This window comes from Oncorhynchus gorbuscha, linkage group LG10 (assembly GCF_021184085.1).
Source record: "Oncorhynchus gorbuscha isolate QuinsamMale2020 ecotype Even-year linkage group LG10, OgorEven_v1.0, whole genome shotgun sequence".
Taxonomy (NCBI): Eukaryota; Metazoa; Chordata; class Actinopteri; order Salmoniformes; family Salmonidae; genus Oncorhynchus; species Oncorhynchus gorbuscha.
Window position 1 is genome coordinate 4,289,976 of NC_060182.1, and position 19,314 is coordinate 4,309,289.

At 46.4% G+C, this 19,314-nt stretch overlaps 1 protein-coding gene and 1 long non-coding RNA gene across 2 annotated transcripts; both read right to left on the bottom strand.

Moving 5' to 3' along the window:
- Positions 1–2,326: 2,326 nt before the first annotated feature.
- On the bottom strand, positions 2,327–7,171 carry LOC124045460. Its single transcript, XR_006840860.1, has 3 exons — positions 7,112–7,171; positions 3,845–3,916; positions 2,327–2,478 (listed from the first exon to the last, which is right to left on the bottom strand). It is a non-coding gene; the product is annotated as an uncharacterized LOC124045460 (long non-coding RNA).
- Positions 7,172–9,217: 2,046 nt separating this feature from the next.
- Positions 9,218–18,242, bottom strand: LOC124045393 (transcription elongation factor A protein 2-like). Its single transcript, XM_046364689.1, has 7 exons — positions 17,807–18,242; positions 16,635–16,697; positions 13,473–13,578; positions 12,864–12,960; positions 9,959–10,107; positions 9,652–9,708; positions 9,218–9,477 (listed from the first exon to the last, which is right to left on the bottom strand). Exons 1-7 carry the CDS (start codon positions 17,873–17,875, stop codon positions 9,218–9,220), a joined length of 801 nt encoding a protein of 266 aa, XP_046220645.1. The 5' UTR covers positions 17,876–18,242.
- Positions 18,243–19,314: the final 1,072 nt, after the last annotated feature.

Genomic DNA, 19,314 nt, shown 5'->3' on the forward strand with positions numbered 1-19,314 from the left:
TCTGCTCTTTTGCACACCAATATCTCTACCTGTACATGACCATCTGATCATTTATCACTCCAGTGTTAATCTGCAAAATTGTATTATTCGCCTACCTCCTCATGCCTTTTGCACACATTGTATATAGACTCCCCCTTTTTTCTACTGTGTTATTGACTTGTTAATTGTTTGTTCCATGTGTAACTCTGTGTTGTCTGTTCACAATGCTATGCTTTATCTTGGCCAGGTCGCAGTTGCAAATGAGAACTTGTTCTCAACTAGCCTACCTGGTTTAAATAAAGGTGAAATAAAAAAATAAACATTGTAGCAAAACAAATGTGCAAAGGGAAAGAAGCGTTTCTTATTGGACAAGTCTAGATATATTAGGCCACCTCCCCGTTTTCACCGTCTAGCAAACAGTTTTGGTCGGTTTCCTACATCTTGAACCCGGGTCCGTTTCCTACATCTTGAACCCGGGTCTGATTCCTACATCGTGAACCCGGGTCGGTTTCCTACATCGTAAACCCGGTTCGGTTTCCTACATCGTGAACCCGGGTCGGTTTCCTACATCGTGAACCCGGGTCTCGGCTGAGGAGAGATGGCTCTGTACCGTTACATTACGGCAAGGACTACCTCATCATGATCTCTACAGCATTTAGTCATTTATAGATGTTCATTACAGTTAGTTTTCATCAATGATGAGGTCAACGGAAGACTTTTAGGAGAACCTAGTAAGTGTCATGGAAAGGAGCTGAGAAGTAAGCGTAGCCTAGTGGTTAGAGCGTTGGACTAGTAACCGGAAGGTTGCGAGTTCAAACCCCCGAGCTGACAAGGTACAAATCTTGTCATTCTGCCCCTGAACAAGGCAGTTTACCCACTGTTCCTAGGCCATCATTGAAAATAATTTGTTCTTAACTGACTTGCCTGGTTAAATAAATAAGGCAGGTGTTTTGTGGGTTCTCCTCCACAGCAAACTTTCAGTTGATCCAGTGGGACGTGATGGGAAACGTACATATACTTCTGGAAAGTATCTCTAGTTCTCCCAAATAGTTTACATGGAGGGTGTGTTCTCAGCCATTAAGAAGTCAAATTAAATTGCCCCCCCCCACAGAAAACATTGTCATGACGATAGAACTTTAAAATGAGTCTTTCACCTGTTGTGCATAAGGAGGGGGGGGGGGGGTGTTCAGCAGGACAAGTATGTTTTACAACAAGGAACAACAAGGAATCAAGGTCTGCTCTATTCATGACATCTGTATTTGTAACGTTAAAAACAATGGTTGGCTAGTGAACTGATCGTGTTGTTAAGCCCAGTGCTAACAAGAACTCACCAGGACCCCTCCCCCAGTCTCTTTCCACACTCCTTACATCCGTTTTTAATTCAAATTTACACAAGTTCCCATTGGGAGGACAAAATGCTGACAATACAAAATAAATCACTTGCATGACAAAACTTTTCAAACCAGTCGATAGTTTGTCAGGAGGTCAAGCAGAGAAGGAAAAGAGGAGAAACTGTCCTCCTCAAACCTCTCATTTGTTTATGGAAGAACCAAAACAGAACTAAGAATCTGTGTATTTTATTCATTCCGTACCAGTCAAAAAAAATTGAACACTCCTACTCATTCTAGGGTTTTTAACCAAATTAATCGTGGCACACCTGTTAATTGAAATGCATTCCAGGAGACTACCTCATGAAGCTGGTTGAGAGAATGCCAAGAGTGTGCAAAAGCTGTCATCAAGGCAACGGGTGGCTACTTTGAAGAATAAAAAAATAAACTATTTTGATTTGTTGAACACTTTATTTTTTTGGTTACTACATAATTCCATATTCGTCAATTTCAGAGTTTTGTGTGGTACTGAATATGTAAGACTGTAGATTCAGAATAAAGTGACACAACGGCGTGTTCTATATACAGCAAATATGTATCCAAATGTTACCTCATTCCCTTTATAGTGCACTACAGGGAATAGGGTGGCATTTGGGACTTATGCTAAGAGTGTATAAACACTCAATACAGAAAGTGTATAAAACTAACAGTAAAATGATCATTTGTGGCACAGAAAGTCACCCCCACCCCCCAAAAAATTAAGATTTTTTTTTTTTTTTTTTTTTAGTAAGAAAGCGCTTCAACTAATGAACAGCAAACCAAAATGTTGTTTTAAGAGCAAGTGTCCCAACTTCGGCCTGGTCCCAGAACAGTTGTCAAACCAAACATGACATTCCATAAGAGGTTGAGGCAAGTGAACAGAACCAGAACAGGCACCCAGGGCTAGTGTGATTTAATAAAAAAAATAAAAAAAAGGATATTAAATCAAAATGGCAAAATATTTTCTACAGATTTATGAGTTAAATGTAAAAAAAAAAAAAAAAAAAAAGTATTTTTAAAAAAAGCACCAAAAAAAAGTCTGCAGTTGTAACAAAATTTAGGTCCAGGTTTATTTCTTCATCCAGGTCAGCTCTTCTACTAGCAAATCCAGAATATCTTCTCCTCAACAGAACTGGGGAGGAGGGAGACGAGATGGTAAAGATTTGACTTGCAATGATCATGGCATGAGGTTGATTTACTTTAGTTCAATACACTGATTGCAAGTCACTGAGTAAAGAGTGTCTGTTAAAACAACTAAAATACACGACGACAACAACAACAAACGTGTCTGGTAGGTGTGTAGAAGAAGAAGAAGTCGGCATGGTTACCACCACAGTAGCACCAGTAAAGTCAGCAGTGGAGTCCTTCTGTAGCTCAGTTGGTAGAGCATGGCGCTTGTAACGCCAGGGTAGTGGGTTCGATCCCCGGGACCACCCATACGTAGAATGTATGCACACATGACTGTAAGTCGCTTTGGATAAAAGCGTCTGCTAAATGGCATTTATTATTATATATTAGCAGTGCTTGACAATGTCTGCTGCCATCTTGTGGTGACAATGTGGTACTGTAGGAGTACTGAGCAGCCAAGCCATAAAAAGCACCATGTTCCCTTACCTTCTAGCCCGTATTTACATCTCACAACCAAGTGAGGGTTAGGAAACCTCTGATCAGGCAAACCACTGGTCTCTACCCTTATACACATGGCTGTAGATCTGACAGGACTGGACAAGTGGAAGCACTATGGTGCAATTCTCCACCTCACCAAATCAAAACGGTGAACCAGCATACTACTTACACCGTTCAAATCATTTAAGATCTACAGACATAGAAGCTACTAGGGAGCGGGGCCCACCCAAGCTACTAGGGAGCGGGGCCCACCCAAGCTACTAGGGAGCGGGGCCCACCCAAGCTACTAGGGAGCGGGGCCCACCCAAGCTACTAGGGAGCGGGGCCCACCCAAGCTACTAGGGAGCGGGGCCCACCCAAGCTACTAGGGAGCGGGGCCCACCCAAGCTACTAGGGAGCGGGGCCCACCCAAGCTACTAGGGAGCGGGGCCCACCCAAGCTACTAGGGAGCGGGGCCCACCCAAGCTACTAGGGAGCGGGGCCCACCCAAGCTACTAGGGAGCGGGGCCCACCCAAGCTACTAGGGAGCGGGGCCCACCCAAGCTACTAGGGAGCGGGGCCCACCCAAGCTACTAGGGAGCGGGGCCCACCCAAGCTACTAGGGAGGGGGGCCCACCCAAGCTACTAGGGAGCGGGGCCCACCCAAGCTACTAGGGAGCGGGGCCCACCCAAGCTACTAGGGAGCGGGGCATCAAACCTGAGCTCGCGGTAGTCTAATATAGTTGCTAACTATTTTCTTTGATATTCAAATGAAGCATAGATAAAAACAAATTATCGCAGGACAGTGATCTGGGTACACAACCTAAGTACATATAATTATCCCAGGACAGTACATATAATTATCCCAGGACAGTACATATAGGACAACCAACCTTCCAGCGGTTTCCACAGCCGTTGCATAGTACAAAGGTGGTCATGGGCTCATCAGCACTGCGCGTCTGCACCTACAAACACACAGGGAGAGACAGCATGTACAGTTGAAGTCAGAAGTTTACATACACCATGGCCAAAATACATTTAAACTATTTCACTATTCTTGACATTTAATCCTAGTAAAAATTCCCTGTCTTAGGTCAGTTAGGATCAACACTTCATTTTAAGAATGTGAAATGTCAGAATAAGAGTAGAGAGAAGGATTTATTTCAGCTTTCGTTTCTTTCATCACATTCCCAGTGGGTCAGAAGTTTAATTACACTCAATTAGTATTTGGTAGCATTGCCTTTAAATTGTTTAACTTGGGTCAAACGTTTCGGGTAGCCTTCCACAAGCTTCCCACAATAAGTTGGGTGAATTTTGACCCATTCCTCCTGACAGAGCTGGTGTACCTGAATCAGGTTTGTAGGTCTCCTTGCTCGCACAAATTTTCTATTGGATTGAGATCAGGGCATTGTGATGGTCACTCCAATACCTTGACTTCGTTGTCCTTAAGCCATTTTGCCACAACTTTGGAAGTATGCTTGGGGGTCATTGTCCATTTGGAAGACCCATTTGCAACCAAGCATTAACTTCCTGACTGACGTCTTGAGAAGTTGCTTCAATATATCCACATAACTTTCCTCCCTCATGACGCCATCTATTTTTGTGAAGTGCACCAGGCCCTCCTGCAGCAAAACACCCCCACAACATGATGCTGCTTCAGTTGGGATGGTGTTCTTCGGCTTGCAAGCCTCCCCCTTTTCCTCCAAACATAACAATGGTCATTATGGCAAAACAGTTATATTTTTGTTTCATCAGACCAGAGGACATTTCTCCGAAAAGTACAATCTTTGTCCCCATGTGCAGTTGCAAAAAGTAGTCTGGCTTTTTTTTATAGTGGTTTGTCTCTCTCTCTCCCCGTCTCTGTGTCTCTCTCTCTCTCTCCCCGTCTCTGTGTCTCTCTCTCTCTCTCCCCGTCTCTGTGTCTCTCTCTCTCTCTCCCCCCCTGTGTCTCTGTCTCTCTGTCTCTCTCTCTCTCTCCCCGTCTCTGTGTCTCTCTCTCTCTCTCCCCGTCTCTGTGTCTCTCTCTCTCTCTCTCTCCCCGTCTCTGTGTCTCTCTCTCTCTCTCTCCCCGTCTCTGTGTCTCTCTCTCTCTCTCTCCCCGTCTCTGTGTCTCTCTCTGTGTCTCTCCCCGTCTCTGTGTCTCTCTCTGTGTCTCTCTCCCTGTGTCTCTCCCTGTCTCTGTGTCGTCTCTCCCCTCGTCTCTCCTGTGTCTCTCCCCTCTGTGTCTCTCCCCGTCTCTGTGTCTCTCTCCTGTGTCTCTCCCGTCTCGTGTCTCTCTCTGTCTCTCCCCGCTGTGTCTCTCCCCGTCTCTGTGTCTCTCCCCGTCTCTGTGTCTCTCCCCGCGTCTCTCCCCGCGTCTCTCTCCCCTGTGTCTCTCTCCCCGTCTCTGTGTCTCTCCCGTCTCTGTGTCTCTCTCTGTGTCTCTCCCCGTCTCTGTGTCTCTCTCTGTGTCTCTCCCCGTCTCTGTGTCTCTCCCCGTCTCTGTGTCTCTCCCCGTCTCTGTGTCTCTCCCCGTCTCTGTGTCTCTCCCCGTCTCTGTGTCTCTCCCCGTCTCTGTGTCTCTCCCCCCTCTGTCTCTCCCCGTCTCTGTGTCTCCCCCTGTGTCTCCCCCTGTGTCTCCCCCTGTGTCTCTCCCTGTGTCTCCCCCTGTGTCTCCCCCCTGTGTCTCCCCTGTGTCTCCCCTGTGTGTCTCCCCCTGTGCGTCTCCCCTGTGTCTCCCCCTGTGTCTCCCCTCCCCCTGTGTCTCCCCTGTGTCTCCCCCTGTGTCTCCCCTGTGTCTCCCCCTGTGTCTCCCCTGTGTCTCCCCCTGTGTCTCCCCCTGTGTCTCCCCCTGTGTCCCCCCCCCTGTGTCTCCCCCTGTGTCTCCCCTGTGTCTCCCCCTGTGTCTCCCCCTGTGTCTCCCTCTGTGTCTCCCTCTGTGTCTCCCTCTGTGTCTCCCTCTGTGTCTCCCTCTGTGTCTCCCTCTGTGTCTCCCTCTGTGTCTCCCTCTGTGAAAACTACACTGAACTGATAACATGTGATTGGGTGCAGTTCACTGTGTCTGTGTGTACCTGTGTGTAGGTCCTCTGTGTTCCCTATGTCGTGTCCCCTGTGTGTCCCCTAGGTGCAGTTCACTGTGTCTGTGTGTCTACCTGTGTGTCTCCCTCTGTGGTCTCCCCAGTTCACTATGTCTCCCTCTGTGTGTCTCCCTCTGTGTGTGTGTGTCCAGTTCACTATGTCGGTACCTGTGTGTGTGTGTCCAGTTCACTGTGTGTCTCCCTCTGTGTGTCTCCCTCTGTGTGTCTCCCTCTGTGTGTCTCCCTCTGTGTGTCTCCCTCTGTGTGTCTCCCTCTGTGTGTCTCCCCAGTTCACTATGTGTGTACCTGTGTGTCTCCCTCAGTTCACTCTGTGTGTACCTGTGTCCCCAGTTCACTATGTGGTCTACCTGTGTCTCAGTTCACTATGTCTGGTACATGTGTGTCCAGTTCACTATGTCGGTACCTGTGTCCAGTTCACTATGTCGGTACCTGTGTCCAGTTCACTATGTCGGTACCTGTGTCCAGTTCACTATGTCGGTACCTGTGTGTAGGTCCAGTTCACTATGTCGGTACCTGTGTGTAGGTCCAGTTCACTATGTCGGTACCTGTGTGTAGGTCCAGTTCACTATGTCGGTACCTGTGTCCAGTTCACTATGTCGGTACCTGTGTGTAGGTCCAGTTCACTATGTCGGTACCTGTGTGTAGGTCCAGTTCACTATGTCGGTACCTGTGTGTAGGTCCAGTTCACTATGTCGGTACCTGTGTGTAGGTCCAGTTCACTATGTCGGTACCTGTGTGTAGGTCCAGTTCACTATGTCGGTACCTGTGTGTAGGTCCAGTTCACTATGTCGGTACCTGTGTGTAGGTCCAGTTCACTATGTCGGTACCTGTGTGTAGGTCCAGTTCACTATGTCAGTACCTGTGTGTAGGTCCAGTTCACTATGTCGGTACCTGTGTGTAGGTCCAGTTCACTATGTCGGTACCTGTGTGTAGGTCCAGTTCACTATGTCGGTACCTGTGTGTAGGTGCAGTTCACTATGTCAGTACCTGTGTGTAGGTCCAGTTCACTATGTCAGTACCTGTGTGTAGGTGCAGTTCATTATGTCAGTACCTGTGTGTAGGTGCAGTTCATTATGTCAGTACCTGTGTGTAGGTGCAGTTCTTGCCCCTGCATTTGCCACGTTGAAACATGTCCGTACCTGTGTGTAGGTCCAGTTCACTATGTAGACAGCTGGTGCTCTCTGATGGCGTCCTTGGTCCAGTTCACTATGTCGGTCTGTTTCAGGTCCAGTTCACTATCTACCTGATTGGTCCAGTTCACTATGTGACCTTTCAGGTCCAGTTCTCAGTGTCTGTGTGTAGGTCCAGTTCATGCTATTTTACCTGTTGTAGGTCCAGTTCACATATGTCAGTACCTGTGTGTAGGTCCAGTTCACTATGTCCAAACCTGTGTGTACCCCCCAGTTCACTATGTCGTACCTCAGCAGCCAGTTCACTATGTCGGTACCCCAGTTCACTATGTCGGTACCTGTGTGTAGGTCAGTCCCCCCACTATGTCAGTACCTGTGTGTAGGCCAGTTCACTATGTCGGTACCTGTGTGTAGGTCCAGTTCACTATGTCAGTACCTGTGTGTAGGTGCAGTTCCTTATGTCAGCCACCTGTGTGTAGGTGCAGTTCATTATGTCAGCAGCCTGTGTGTAGGTGCAGTTCACTTGCCCCCACATTGCACCTCAGCAGCCACGCTGCGATACGCCCCCGGTCCCTCAGCAGCCACTTTAGCAGCTTGCCCCTCAGCAGCCTTGGTGTCCGTCTCCCCCCCCTCAGCAGCCCTCATCCTCAGCAGCCACGCTAGCCATCTCCTGATTGGTACACAGAGAGTTGACCTTTCAGGATCGCCCCTCAGTGTCAGATGTGAAGCACAAACATGCTATTTTTTTTTCATTTTTCAGCAGAGTCAACCTTGGGACATATTTCAACTGTATGGAGTTCACAGTCCAAACATGAAACCCCCCCCACCCACATCGTACCTCAGCAGCCACGCTAGCGATACGCCCCCCCATCGTACCTCAGCAGCCACGCTAGCGATACGCCCCCCACATCGTACCTCAGCAGCCACGCTAGCGATACGCCCCCCCCCGTACCTCAGCAGCCACGCTAGCGATACGCCCCCCCCGTACCTCAGCAGCCACGCTAGCGATACGCCCCCCCCGTACCTCAGCAGCCACGCTAGCGATACGCCCCCCCGTACCTCAGCAGCCACGCTCAGCAGCCACGCTAGCGATACCCCCGTACCTCAGCAGCCACGCTAGCGCCCCCCCCGTACCTCAGCAGCCACGCTAGCGATACGTACCTCGCCCCCTCCCGTACCTCAGCAGCCACGCTAGCGATACGCCCCCCCCTACCTCAGCAGCCACGCTAGCGATACGCCCCCCCCCCGTACCTCAGCAGCCACGCTAGCGATACGCCCCCCCTCCCGTACCTCAGCAGCCACGCTAGCGATACGCCCCCCCATCCCGTACCTCAGCAGCCACGCTAGCGATACGCCCCCCACATCGTACCTCAGCAGCCATGCTAGCGATACGCCCCCCACATCGTACCTCAGCAGCCATGCTAGCGATACGCCCCCACATCGTACCTCAGCAGCCATGCTAGCGATACGCCCCCACATCGTACCTCAGCAGCCATGCTAGCGATACGCCCCCGTACCTCAGCAGCCATGCTAGCGATACGCCCCCCCCAGCCATCGTACGCCCCCCGTACCTCAGCAGCCATGCTAGCGATACGCCCCCCATACCTCAGCAGCCATGCTAGCGATACGCCCCCCCGTACCTCAGCAGCCATGCTAGCGATACGCCCCCGTACCTCAGCAGCCATGCTAGCGATACGCCCCCGTACCTCAGCAGCCATGCTAGCGATACGCCCCCGTACCTCAGCAGCCATGCTAGCGATACGCCCCCCGTACCTCAGCAGCCATGCTAGCGATACGCCCCCGTACCTCAGCAGCCATGCTAGCGATACGCCCCCCGTACCTCAGCAGCCATGCTAGCGATACGCCCCCCCGTACCTCAGCAGCCATGCTAGCGATACGCCGCCAGCCCCGATACGCCCCCCGTACCTCAGCAGCCATGCTAGCGATACGCCCCCCTCCCGTACCTCAGCAGCCATGCTAGCGATACGCCCCCCTCCCGTACCTCAGCAGCCATGCTAGCGATCAGCAGCCGCCCCCCTCCCGTACCTCAGCAGCCATGCTAGCGATACGCCCCCCTCCCGTACCTCAGCAGCCATGCTAGCGATACGCCCCCCTCCCGTACCTCAGCAGCCATGCTAGCGATACGCACGCCCCCCTCCCGTACCTCAGCAGCCATGCTAGCGATACGGTCAGCAGAGATGTTCCCAGCGAGGACGTTGCGTCGGAGGTCCGGGTTCTTCTGGTCCTTCAGGTTAGAGATACGGCTCCTCAGTCTGGACTTGTACTTCTGGTCTGTCGACTTAAACTCCTGGTAGATACGTGAAGCAGGGAGAGTGAAGGAGAACGACGCTGCACACAGACACACACACACGGTAAGACCGTCTTAGACATGCAGAGTCCTATAAAGATAATCCAGAAACCTTGATTACCACACGTCTGTCTGGTCCTCATCACCAGACACAGACAGCGACAAGCGGACCGGCGAAAGGATATAGTCCTCAATCTGAGCAGCCAGGTTGTCCGTGTCTGCTCCAATGGTCTTGTGGTCATCTGACATACGAAAACAGAGTGGTCATTCATTTATTTAAAAAAAAATTTAACAAAAATTACACATCCAAATAATGTACTTAAAAAAAAAAAAAAAAAATGTCCCTCCAGCCACCCCATATCTTAGATCCCTCCTTGTGATTGGGCTCCGTCTCACCCAGAGATGTATAATACTAGAGTTGCTGAAGTCATCAACCTATACAGCTGTAGAATGTGCCGATAATGGCGGCCATCTTTGTAGGGTCTGTCTCACCGTCGGTCTGCAGGGCAGCCACCAGCAGCTCTCGGCACTTGGTGCGTACGCTGTCAGTGGTGACGGGGGCTTGGGGGAAGGAGGTGAACTTTGGAGAGGTGGGGGTCGTAGGGGTGGTGGGGGTCGTAGGGGGCTCAGGCAGTTTCTTGCTGGGGTAGACGAGAAGAAAAATGTTACATCATGTTAGGAGTGACCCTGATCCATTTATTCTAAAACAGTAACATAAGTGTGTTTACTTTTCTCTTCGATTTATTATGGATCCCCATTAGTTCCTGCCAAGGCAGCAGCTACTCTTCCTGGGGTTTATTATAGATCCCCATTAGTTCCTGCCAAGGCAGCAGCTACTCTTCCTGGGGTTTATTATGGATCCCCATTAGTTCCTGCCAAGGCAGCAGCTACTCTTCCTGGGGTTTATTATGGATCCCCATTAGTTCCTGTCAAGGCAGCAGCTTCTTCCTGGGGTTTATTATGGATCCCCATTAGTTCCTCAAGGCAGCAGCTACTCTTCCTGGGGTTTATTATGGAATACTCTTCCTGGGGTTTATTATGGATCCCCATTAGTTCCTGTCAGCAGCTACTCTTCCTGTCAAGGCAGCAGCTTCCATGGGGTTTATTATGGATCCCCATTAGTTCCTGTCAAGGCAGCAGCTACTCTTCCTGGGGTTTATTATGGATCCCCATTAGTTCCTGCCAAGGCAGCAGCTGTAGTCATGGCTCTATGTAGTACTGTGGAATAGAGTTCCATGTAGTCATGGCTCTATGTAGTACTGTGGAATAGAGTTCCATGTAGTCATGGCTCTATGTAGTACTGTGGAATAGAGTTCCATGTAGTCATGTCTCTATGTAGTAACTGTGGAATAGAGCTCCATGTAGTCATGGCTCTATGTAGTACTGTGCACCTCCCGTAGTCTGTTCTGGACTTGGGGACTGTGAAGAGACCTCTGGTGGCATGTCTTGTGGGGTATGAATGGGTGTCGGAGCTGTGTGCTAGTCGTTTAAAAACAGACAGATCGGTACCTTCAGCTTGTCAACACTACTATTACACCCCCTCTCCCCCAACTTAGCTACTGTTGCATCAACATGTTTTTGACCATGACAGTTTAGAATATAGGGTTACTCCAAGCAGTTTTCACTTTTACATAAAAATAAGACAATTAGGGGGTGGATTAGATTTTATATTGCAGATAGATTGTAGCTTCCATCAACATAAATGGTCTAATAAATATATATATATATTTTTTTTTTGGGGGGGGGTAAATATATGTATATACACATACATAAATATATTTTTAGAATATATTTTCCCTGCAAACCCTACCACCCGTCCGCTAATTGGACTAAACTAACAATAACACTTAGGCTTCTACTATATACATTTTATAATATAATAATAATATTTTACAGACACTATTTTTACAATCGTTGTATTTTTGGTTTTTAGTCCTTCCTCCACCCTCAACCCCTCCCATCTATTTCTGAAGAACATCCATATTGGATTTCTATTTGCCAACTGTGCAGTTTCACCTTTCGATTCTCGAAGCAGCTCTTTGTTAAGTGTTGCAGTCATGTCAGTCGTTGTAGTAGCTGACGTGTATAGTGTTGAGTCATCAGTATACAGATGTATACAGTATCAGTATGCGCTTAAGAGGTTAAGTAGCTAGGCCAGGAAAATCAGAAAAAGCAATCAAAAAAATAGTTTACCTTTGATGATCTTCGAATGTTTTCACTCACGAGACTCCCAGGTACACAACAAATGTTCCTTTTGTTCCATAAAGATTATTTTTATACCCAAAATACCAACGTTTGTTCTTCTGTAGCTCAGTTGGTAGAGCATGGCGCTTGTAACGCCAGGGTAGTGGGTTCGATTCCCGGGACCACCCATACGTAGAATGTATGCACACATGACTGTAAGTCGCTTTGGATAAAAGCGTCTGCTAAATGGCATATTATTATTATTACTATGAGTGTCATCTGATGAAGATCAAAGGTTAGTGATTCATTCTCTCTCAATTTTAATTACGGGATTTCTGTTTTGAATTTGGTGCCCTGCAATTTCACTGCCTGTTGTCGTAGTGGGACGCTAGCAGAGGTTAATATGGTCAAATTCGGAAACTATAATTGAGAGAAAAAAAACGTATTCTTTCAGTGAAATATGGATTTGTTCCGAATTTCATTGAACGGGTGGCAACCCTAAGTCTAAATAATGCTGTAACCTTCAATGTTATGTCATAATTATGTAAAGTTCTGGCTAATTAGTTCACAACGAGCCAGGCAGCACAAAACTGTTGCATATACCCTGACTCTGCGTGCAATGAATGCAAGAGAAGTGACGCAATTTCCCTAGTTAATATTGACTGCTAACATGAATTTCTTTTAACTAATTATGCAGGTTTAAAAAAATAGATATACTTCTGTACACTGATTTTAAGAAAGGCATTGATGTTTAGGGTTAGGTACGTTCACGCAACGATTGTGCTTTTGAAAAAGAAACCGGAAATACAAATCGAGTGGGATACTACCTCTCCGCCCACAGGGTCTAACCGCGTCACGGGCTGTTTGTGGAAAACCCTGCCAGTTTTATACGGATCACTACCAGCTAGGCTAGTAGCTAGCTTAGATGTAGCCCTTGTGTTCACCTGTCAAGTCATAATTGATGAGTGAGTGAGTGAGTGAGTGAGTGAGTGAGTGAGTGAGTGAGTGAGTCAAAACCATGTCTTTTGGGCTCAAGATAGATTACGCGTCACCCAAGAGTAGTTCATTGAACTGCCTCTGCTACATGGACTACACATTAGCCTGCTGAGCTAAACACTTAGGCATTAGTTCAGGGAGCTCACACAAGTCTTCAGAGGTCAGACAAGGTTATTCACTGAACCACCTCTGGTATAGGGCTGACACGACGTCTCACCTCTGGTCACTGGATCCAGGACTGTCCTTGGACGTTGATGACCTCAGCGGAGAGCCCTCCCTCCTCTTCTCCTCCGCAGCCTTTCCCTCAGCACCATCTGTAGAGAGAACATATAAGTGGTATGAACAAGACAGCGGTACGAGGCAGAGCTGCAGGTCAGACAAGACAGCGGTACGAGGCAGAGCTGCAGGTCAGACAAGACAGCGGTACGAGGCAGAGCTGCAGGTCAGACAAGACAGCTGCAGGTCAGACAAGACAGCGGCAGAGCTGCAGGTCAGACAAGACAGCGGTACGAGGCAGAGCTGCAGGTCAGACAAGACAGCGGTACGAGGCAGAGCTGCAGGTCAGACAAGACAGCGGTACGAGGCAGAGCTGCAGGTCAGACAAGACAGCGGTACGAGGCAGAGCTGCAGGTCAGACAAGACAGCGGTACGAGGCAGAGCTGCAGGTCAGACAAGAGCTGCAGACCTGGTCAGACAAGAGGCAGAGCTGCAGGTCAGACAAGACAGCGGCACGAGGCAGAGCTGCAGGTCAGACAAGAGAGTGGTACGAGGCAGAGCTGCAGGTCAGACAAGACAGCGGTACGAGGCAGACTTGTAGCAGACATACCCAGTAGTTTCTTCCAGGACTTGATGAGTGACTTGGCCAGAGTCTGGACCTCTTCCTCTGAACTCTGCTTCCTCACAGCATTCACCGACATGCCGATCCTGGTGGACTAACAGACAGCATATTAGCTTTAATCATTACGGTCAGCGATTGTTTGGGAAGTTTTACCTCAATGTGAAAATGCAGTAATTACATATTAAAAAACAATTTGGCAAACAAACAAAAAAAGAATAAATAAATAAACAATAAATACTTTTTTTTAAGACACAAAAAAAAGACCCCAACCATTAATGATCACTATCTGGTATAAAGGGCTGTGGAACGCCCATTAATGATCACTATCTGGTATAAAGGGCTGTGGAACGCCCATTAATGATCACTATCTGGTTTAAAGGGCTGTGGAACGCCCATTAATGATCACTATCGGGTTTAAAGGGCTGTGTCACTTTGGAACGTCCCATTATATTATCACTATCGGGTTTAAAGGGCTGTGGAACGCCCATTAATGAGCACTATTGGGTTTAAAGGACTGTGGAACGCCCATTAATGAGCACTATCGGGTTTAAAGGACTGTGGAACGCCCATTAATGATCACTATCGGGTTTAAAGGGCTGTGGAACGTCCATTAATGATCACTATCGGGTTTAAAGGGCTGTGGAAGGCCCATTAATGATCACTATCGGGTTTAAAGGGCTGTGGAACGCCCATTAATGATCACTATCGGGTTTAAAGGACTGTGAGAAATAGATGTATAATTATTATATATATTATTAATTAAACACTACCAAGTCACAACAAGGCCGACTTCAAACGCTGACATTCATAGGCAGAGCGCAGATTCAGTTTTTGGGAAGCACTTTTTTTTCCAGAATAAAATTGTGAAAAATAAATAAATAAATAAGGGTTGCATCTAGTTTCAAGTTTCATTAGTCGTACGGGATAAGCACGTTATACATCGTCCAATCAAAATGCTTAGCCGTACGGGATAAGCACGTTATACATCGTCCAATCAAAATGCTTAGTCGTACGGGATAAGCACGTTATACATCGTCCAATCAGAATGCTTAGTCGTACGGGATAAGCACGTTATACATCGTCCAATCAGAATGCTTAGTCGTACGGGATAAGCACGTTATACATCGTCCAATCAAAATGCTTAGTCGTACGGGATAAGCACGTTATACATCGCCCAATCAAAATGCTTAGTCGTACGGGATAAGCACGTTATACATCGCCCAATCAAAATGCTTAGTCGTACGGGATAAGCACGTTATACATCATCCAATGAAATGCTTCCTTGCAGGTTCCTTCTGGACAATGCACCAATAAGAAATAATATAAGAAAAGTAATTGTCTCAGTAGAATAAATGTTTTAGCATCAGTATAATACAAGGAAGGTACAATTTATATCCTGATATTTACACGTGTTTTAGGGAAGGTGGGGATGAGGAGGGGGGGGGCAGTGTATAAACTGACCAGTATAATAAGAGTCTGGTAGCAGCAGTTGTGAGTGTGTGTGTGTGTGTGGATATGTGCCAAGTTGTGGGAGGGATTTTTTTATATTTATTTTTATCAAAGCAGGTGTTCAGTCCAGTTCAAGTGTTCAGCAGTCTGATGATTTGAAGACAGAAACGGTCTCTGAGCCCGTTGGTATCGGACCAACAAATTAGTAGCCTGCTGACCCTGACAAACAGAGATCAATGAAAACCGCCTCGTCTTAAATGCAACCCTCTAATTTGTGGAAAAAGGGGATATAAATTGTACAATATGATATCCATCTAACCTGGAGAAGGAAATGATTTCCAACAACAACAACATATATGTTTCCAATGATCCAAAAACACTGAATATGTTGACTCACCAGGGATATTTATTTCACTTTTATTTAAGAAACTATTTTTTTTATTACCTTTATTTAACTAGGCAAGTCAGTTAAAGAACACATTCTTATTTTCAATGACTTGCCTAGGAACAGTGGGTTAACTGTCTTGTTCAGGGGCAGAACGACAGATTTGTACCTTGTCAGCTCGGGGAAGTTGAACTTGCAACCTTTTGGTTAACTAGCCCAACGCTCTAACCACGAGGCTACCCTGTCGCCCCCAATATGGCCGATGCTCTCAGCTGGTGTCAATTCAGAATTGAACATTAAAGAGAGATCGACTAGTCTTTTCTTCATCTTCTCAGCAATAGCTGTTTGTGTTTTATTTGTTTGACTGTTTTTCCTATGGTTGTATTTTGGAATACAGGACTAGCCCTGTTGAACTGCTTTTCATCGACAGCTGCAACTCAATCAGTAGGCTATTTGCAACTCACTGCCCAAATTTCACACTTAAATCAATCCACAGATTTAAAATAAAGAATAGACAATGGTCTTCTCTGGCCAAATCATTCTCTCCGGTGTGGTATTTACAACTATTTTATTTCTGTATAGGCACAAGCAATTATATCGTTTATTTTGGCACATTTAATTACATTTTCTTCAGAGGAAGCTTATTTTCCCTCTTGCCCATTGGATGCGCCGCCTATACCGACACCGACGAGCTCAGACGCTGACATCAAATTCAAAGCAAACTGCCTAAAAACGGCTGACCCGGGAAAAGCAAACTGCCTAAAAACGGCTGACCCGGGAAAAGCAAACTGCCTAAAAACGGCTGACCCGGGAAAAGCAAACTGCCTAAAAACGGCTGACCCGGGAAAAGCAAACTGCCTAAAAACGGCTGACCGGAAAAGCAAACTGCCTAAAAACGGCTGACCCGGGAAAAGCAAACTGCCTAAAAACGGCTGACCCGGGAAAAGCAAACTGCCTAAAAACGGCTGACCCGGGAAAAGCAAACTGCCTAAAAAACGGCTGACCCGGGAAAAGCAAACTGCCTAAAAAACGGCTGACCCGGGAAAAGCAAACTGCCTTCCAAACATCACACCGCATGGTCCTAAAGCCAGCCTATGTTAAGTGAACAGCCATTGCATTTTTTTTTTTTTTAAAGGGGAGGGTTGGAATAACTGAATGTACTTTTTTTTGTAGCCTACTTTACATCTTGAGCTATGGTCTGACCCTCCCCAACTGACAACGATCCTGGACTGATACATTGCATAGACATTATAATTGTATACACTATGGTCAATACTATACTATTTTCCTCAGGTGGTACAGACAGAGAGGTCTACCTGTAGAGTCTCCAGAGACATCTTCATGCTCTTCAGTTCCCTCAGCAGATATATGGCACCATCCTGTGAAGAAAGGAGACATCTACAATTATTGACACCTGTTGAATTGAATGGATGCTGTATACAAATCTATTTTTAGTTTCCAAACATTATGCATGTGTTAATTATTCCAACAAAATAAGTGGGCTAGAATCTAGATGATAAGACACATCAAAACTGGATTGTGTTGGCCTATGGTGATATGGGAAAGAATGTGGGCACAGCATAGAGGCCTTAATGGTCAGTTGTAATGGCTGGTCACCCGTGTGGCATATGGATTTAGGGAGTTTTATCTCCAGGTTAAATATTTCGGTTCCGCCTCCGGGCAAGGGTCAACAGAAGAGGTGGAAATGTCGACAAAAATGTAATTATCTACGCTGAAGTTGAACCTACACCGATATCAAAACGATCCCAGTTGATAAACCTGAGTAACCATGCTTGGACTTAACTAGGAGAACGGAGGGGAGGAACCAGCTTTTCAATGGCGTGGACACCCGTTCATAACAAAAACACAGCGTGAATGCAACAATGTTTCAATGTGTTGCCATTACAACCTGCGCTGACACATAAAGGAGTAGTGAAGGGCAACAATGTTTCAATGAGTTGCCATTACAACCTGCGCTGACACAAGTAGTAGTGAAGGGCAACAATGTTTCAATGAGTTGCCATTACAACCTGCGCTGAGACATAAAGGAGTAAGTAGTGAAGGGCAACAATGTTTCAATGAGTTGCCATTACAACCTGCGCTGACACATAAGTAGTAGTGAAGGGCAACAATGTTTCAATGAGTTGCCATTACAACCTGCGCTGACACATAAGTAGTAGTGAAGGGCAACAATGTTTCAATGAGTTGCCATTACAACCTGCGCTGAGACATAAAGGAGTAAGTAGTGAAGGGCAACAATGTTTCAATGAGTTGCCATTACAACCTGCGCTGACACATAAGTAGTAGTGAAGGGCAACAATTCACTTTTCACGTCAGCAATCAACTAGTTATTATGTGTTGCTATTTGTTTTAAAGTTCAGAACCCCTGAAAAAACAAATAGTCAACATGTCTGTAGCTTGCCAGAATGTTCGATGTCTACAAAGAGGCCTACCTGACTTCTGCCACCGAGCAAACTCAAAAACATACCGTGTTTTTCTTGTGCACCATTTTGTCCAGCGTTTTAGCAATGCGTTCGACCTCCTGCTCTTTCGCCATTTTGACTTGTATTTTTTTTTTTTTTTGCAGCTGCTCTTCTCTCACCGCTACGGATGAACCTCCATTTATGTTGAAAGACCTCGTCTCTTTCCCTTCCCCTACTGTGTCCCCAACGCAGCTACTTCTTTCCCTTACGGCGCAAGTGTGGCTTTGCTTTTTCTGTTAAAGGCGAGAGAGGTTGGGATTTGTAGTTTGTGGACTACAGAAAAAAATCTGCTGTTTGACGCTTGTTCATTTCTCGAATCTTTCAGCCAACCTCACCAAATGCTGTCCAAACGTGTGCAAACATCTGTCTAATCATGTTATATTAGTTGGATAGTTGTGATTTTTTTTTAAATAAACAGCATGAAACTGTAAACTGTAATCCGTTGAACTCACCTCCCTGACCTCGATAAATAACACCTTTCTTTCATCAGCCAGTAGGTGCCGCTGTTTCCATTCTTTTGGGGTTTAACTAGAGGCGGGCCAACCTTAAAATAGTAGGTTGAAAAAAGAAACGTCTAGTGGATTATTTTCCAACGACATTATTAAGTAGTACAGTATGAAGATAGACTGAAACGGATTTTCCAATAATACAAAAAAATCTCCGATCGCGCTTGTAGATGACGTCATTGTGACGTTGGATAGCTAAACACCTCGTCCGGTATAACTGCGCATGTGCATGCCGTCAAAATCAAAGGCATTCATTCCTTCGATATAAAGTTCGATATAAAGTTTTTTTTTCATGAATATAAAAACGTGTCAATTTTTTTACTTTCACGAGGTCTGAGTAACACAATGTTTAACTACGTGTGATATTGGCTCGAATCTAGGTTGTGCCTTTAGATGTAAGAAGAAAAAAAATCTACTTAATTAAGGAAGAATCTTTTCACTTGTCTCATTGACTGGTTTGGCAATCTCGCCTCTGGATTTCGAAACTCTGCCATTTCTTTCTTTTGGGGGGGGCCTGGCGAGAGAAAAAAACTGTCGAGGGAGGTTATCATCTGCACTGTTCATCCAATCTGTAAACGTGCAAAAATAGTTAAAATGGAGTGTCGTCAGGCTTTGCCTCTTCCTCTCTGATGTCACCTTTGTTAACCCAGAGAGGAAGAGGCGAAACGAGAGGATTTACTCCGTCCAAAGTTTTGTCCGAGTGAGACAAGCCCGTTTGTTTGTAAGGAGGCCTATGAGAGAGTGACGAAATACGTCAGGCTTATTTGATCAAATATAAGTTTTGTAATGTTTAGGCTGTTACAAATGTAATATATAAGTGGATGAACGCGGTATTCCGGCAACTTTGAGAAAAACGATTTAGTTGTGGTTTTTGTGCACATATACTGCCCTCTCATTGGCTAGAATGGCATTCTCGCATTCCTTCAATCATTGAGGACGTGTATTTCCATTGTCAAGCAGTATATCTTATCAATATAATAAATAATCTGTGGTTAACGTCCGAAAGT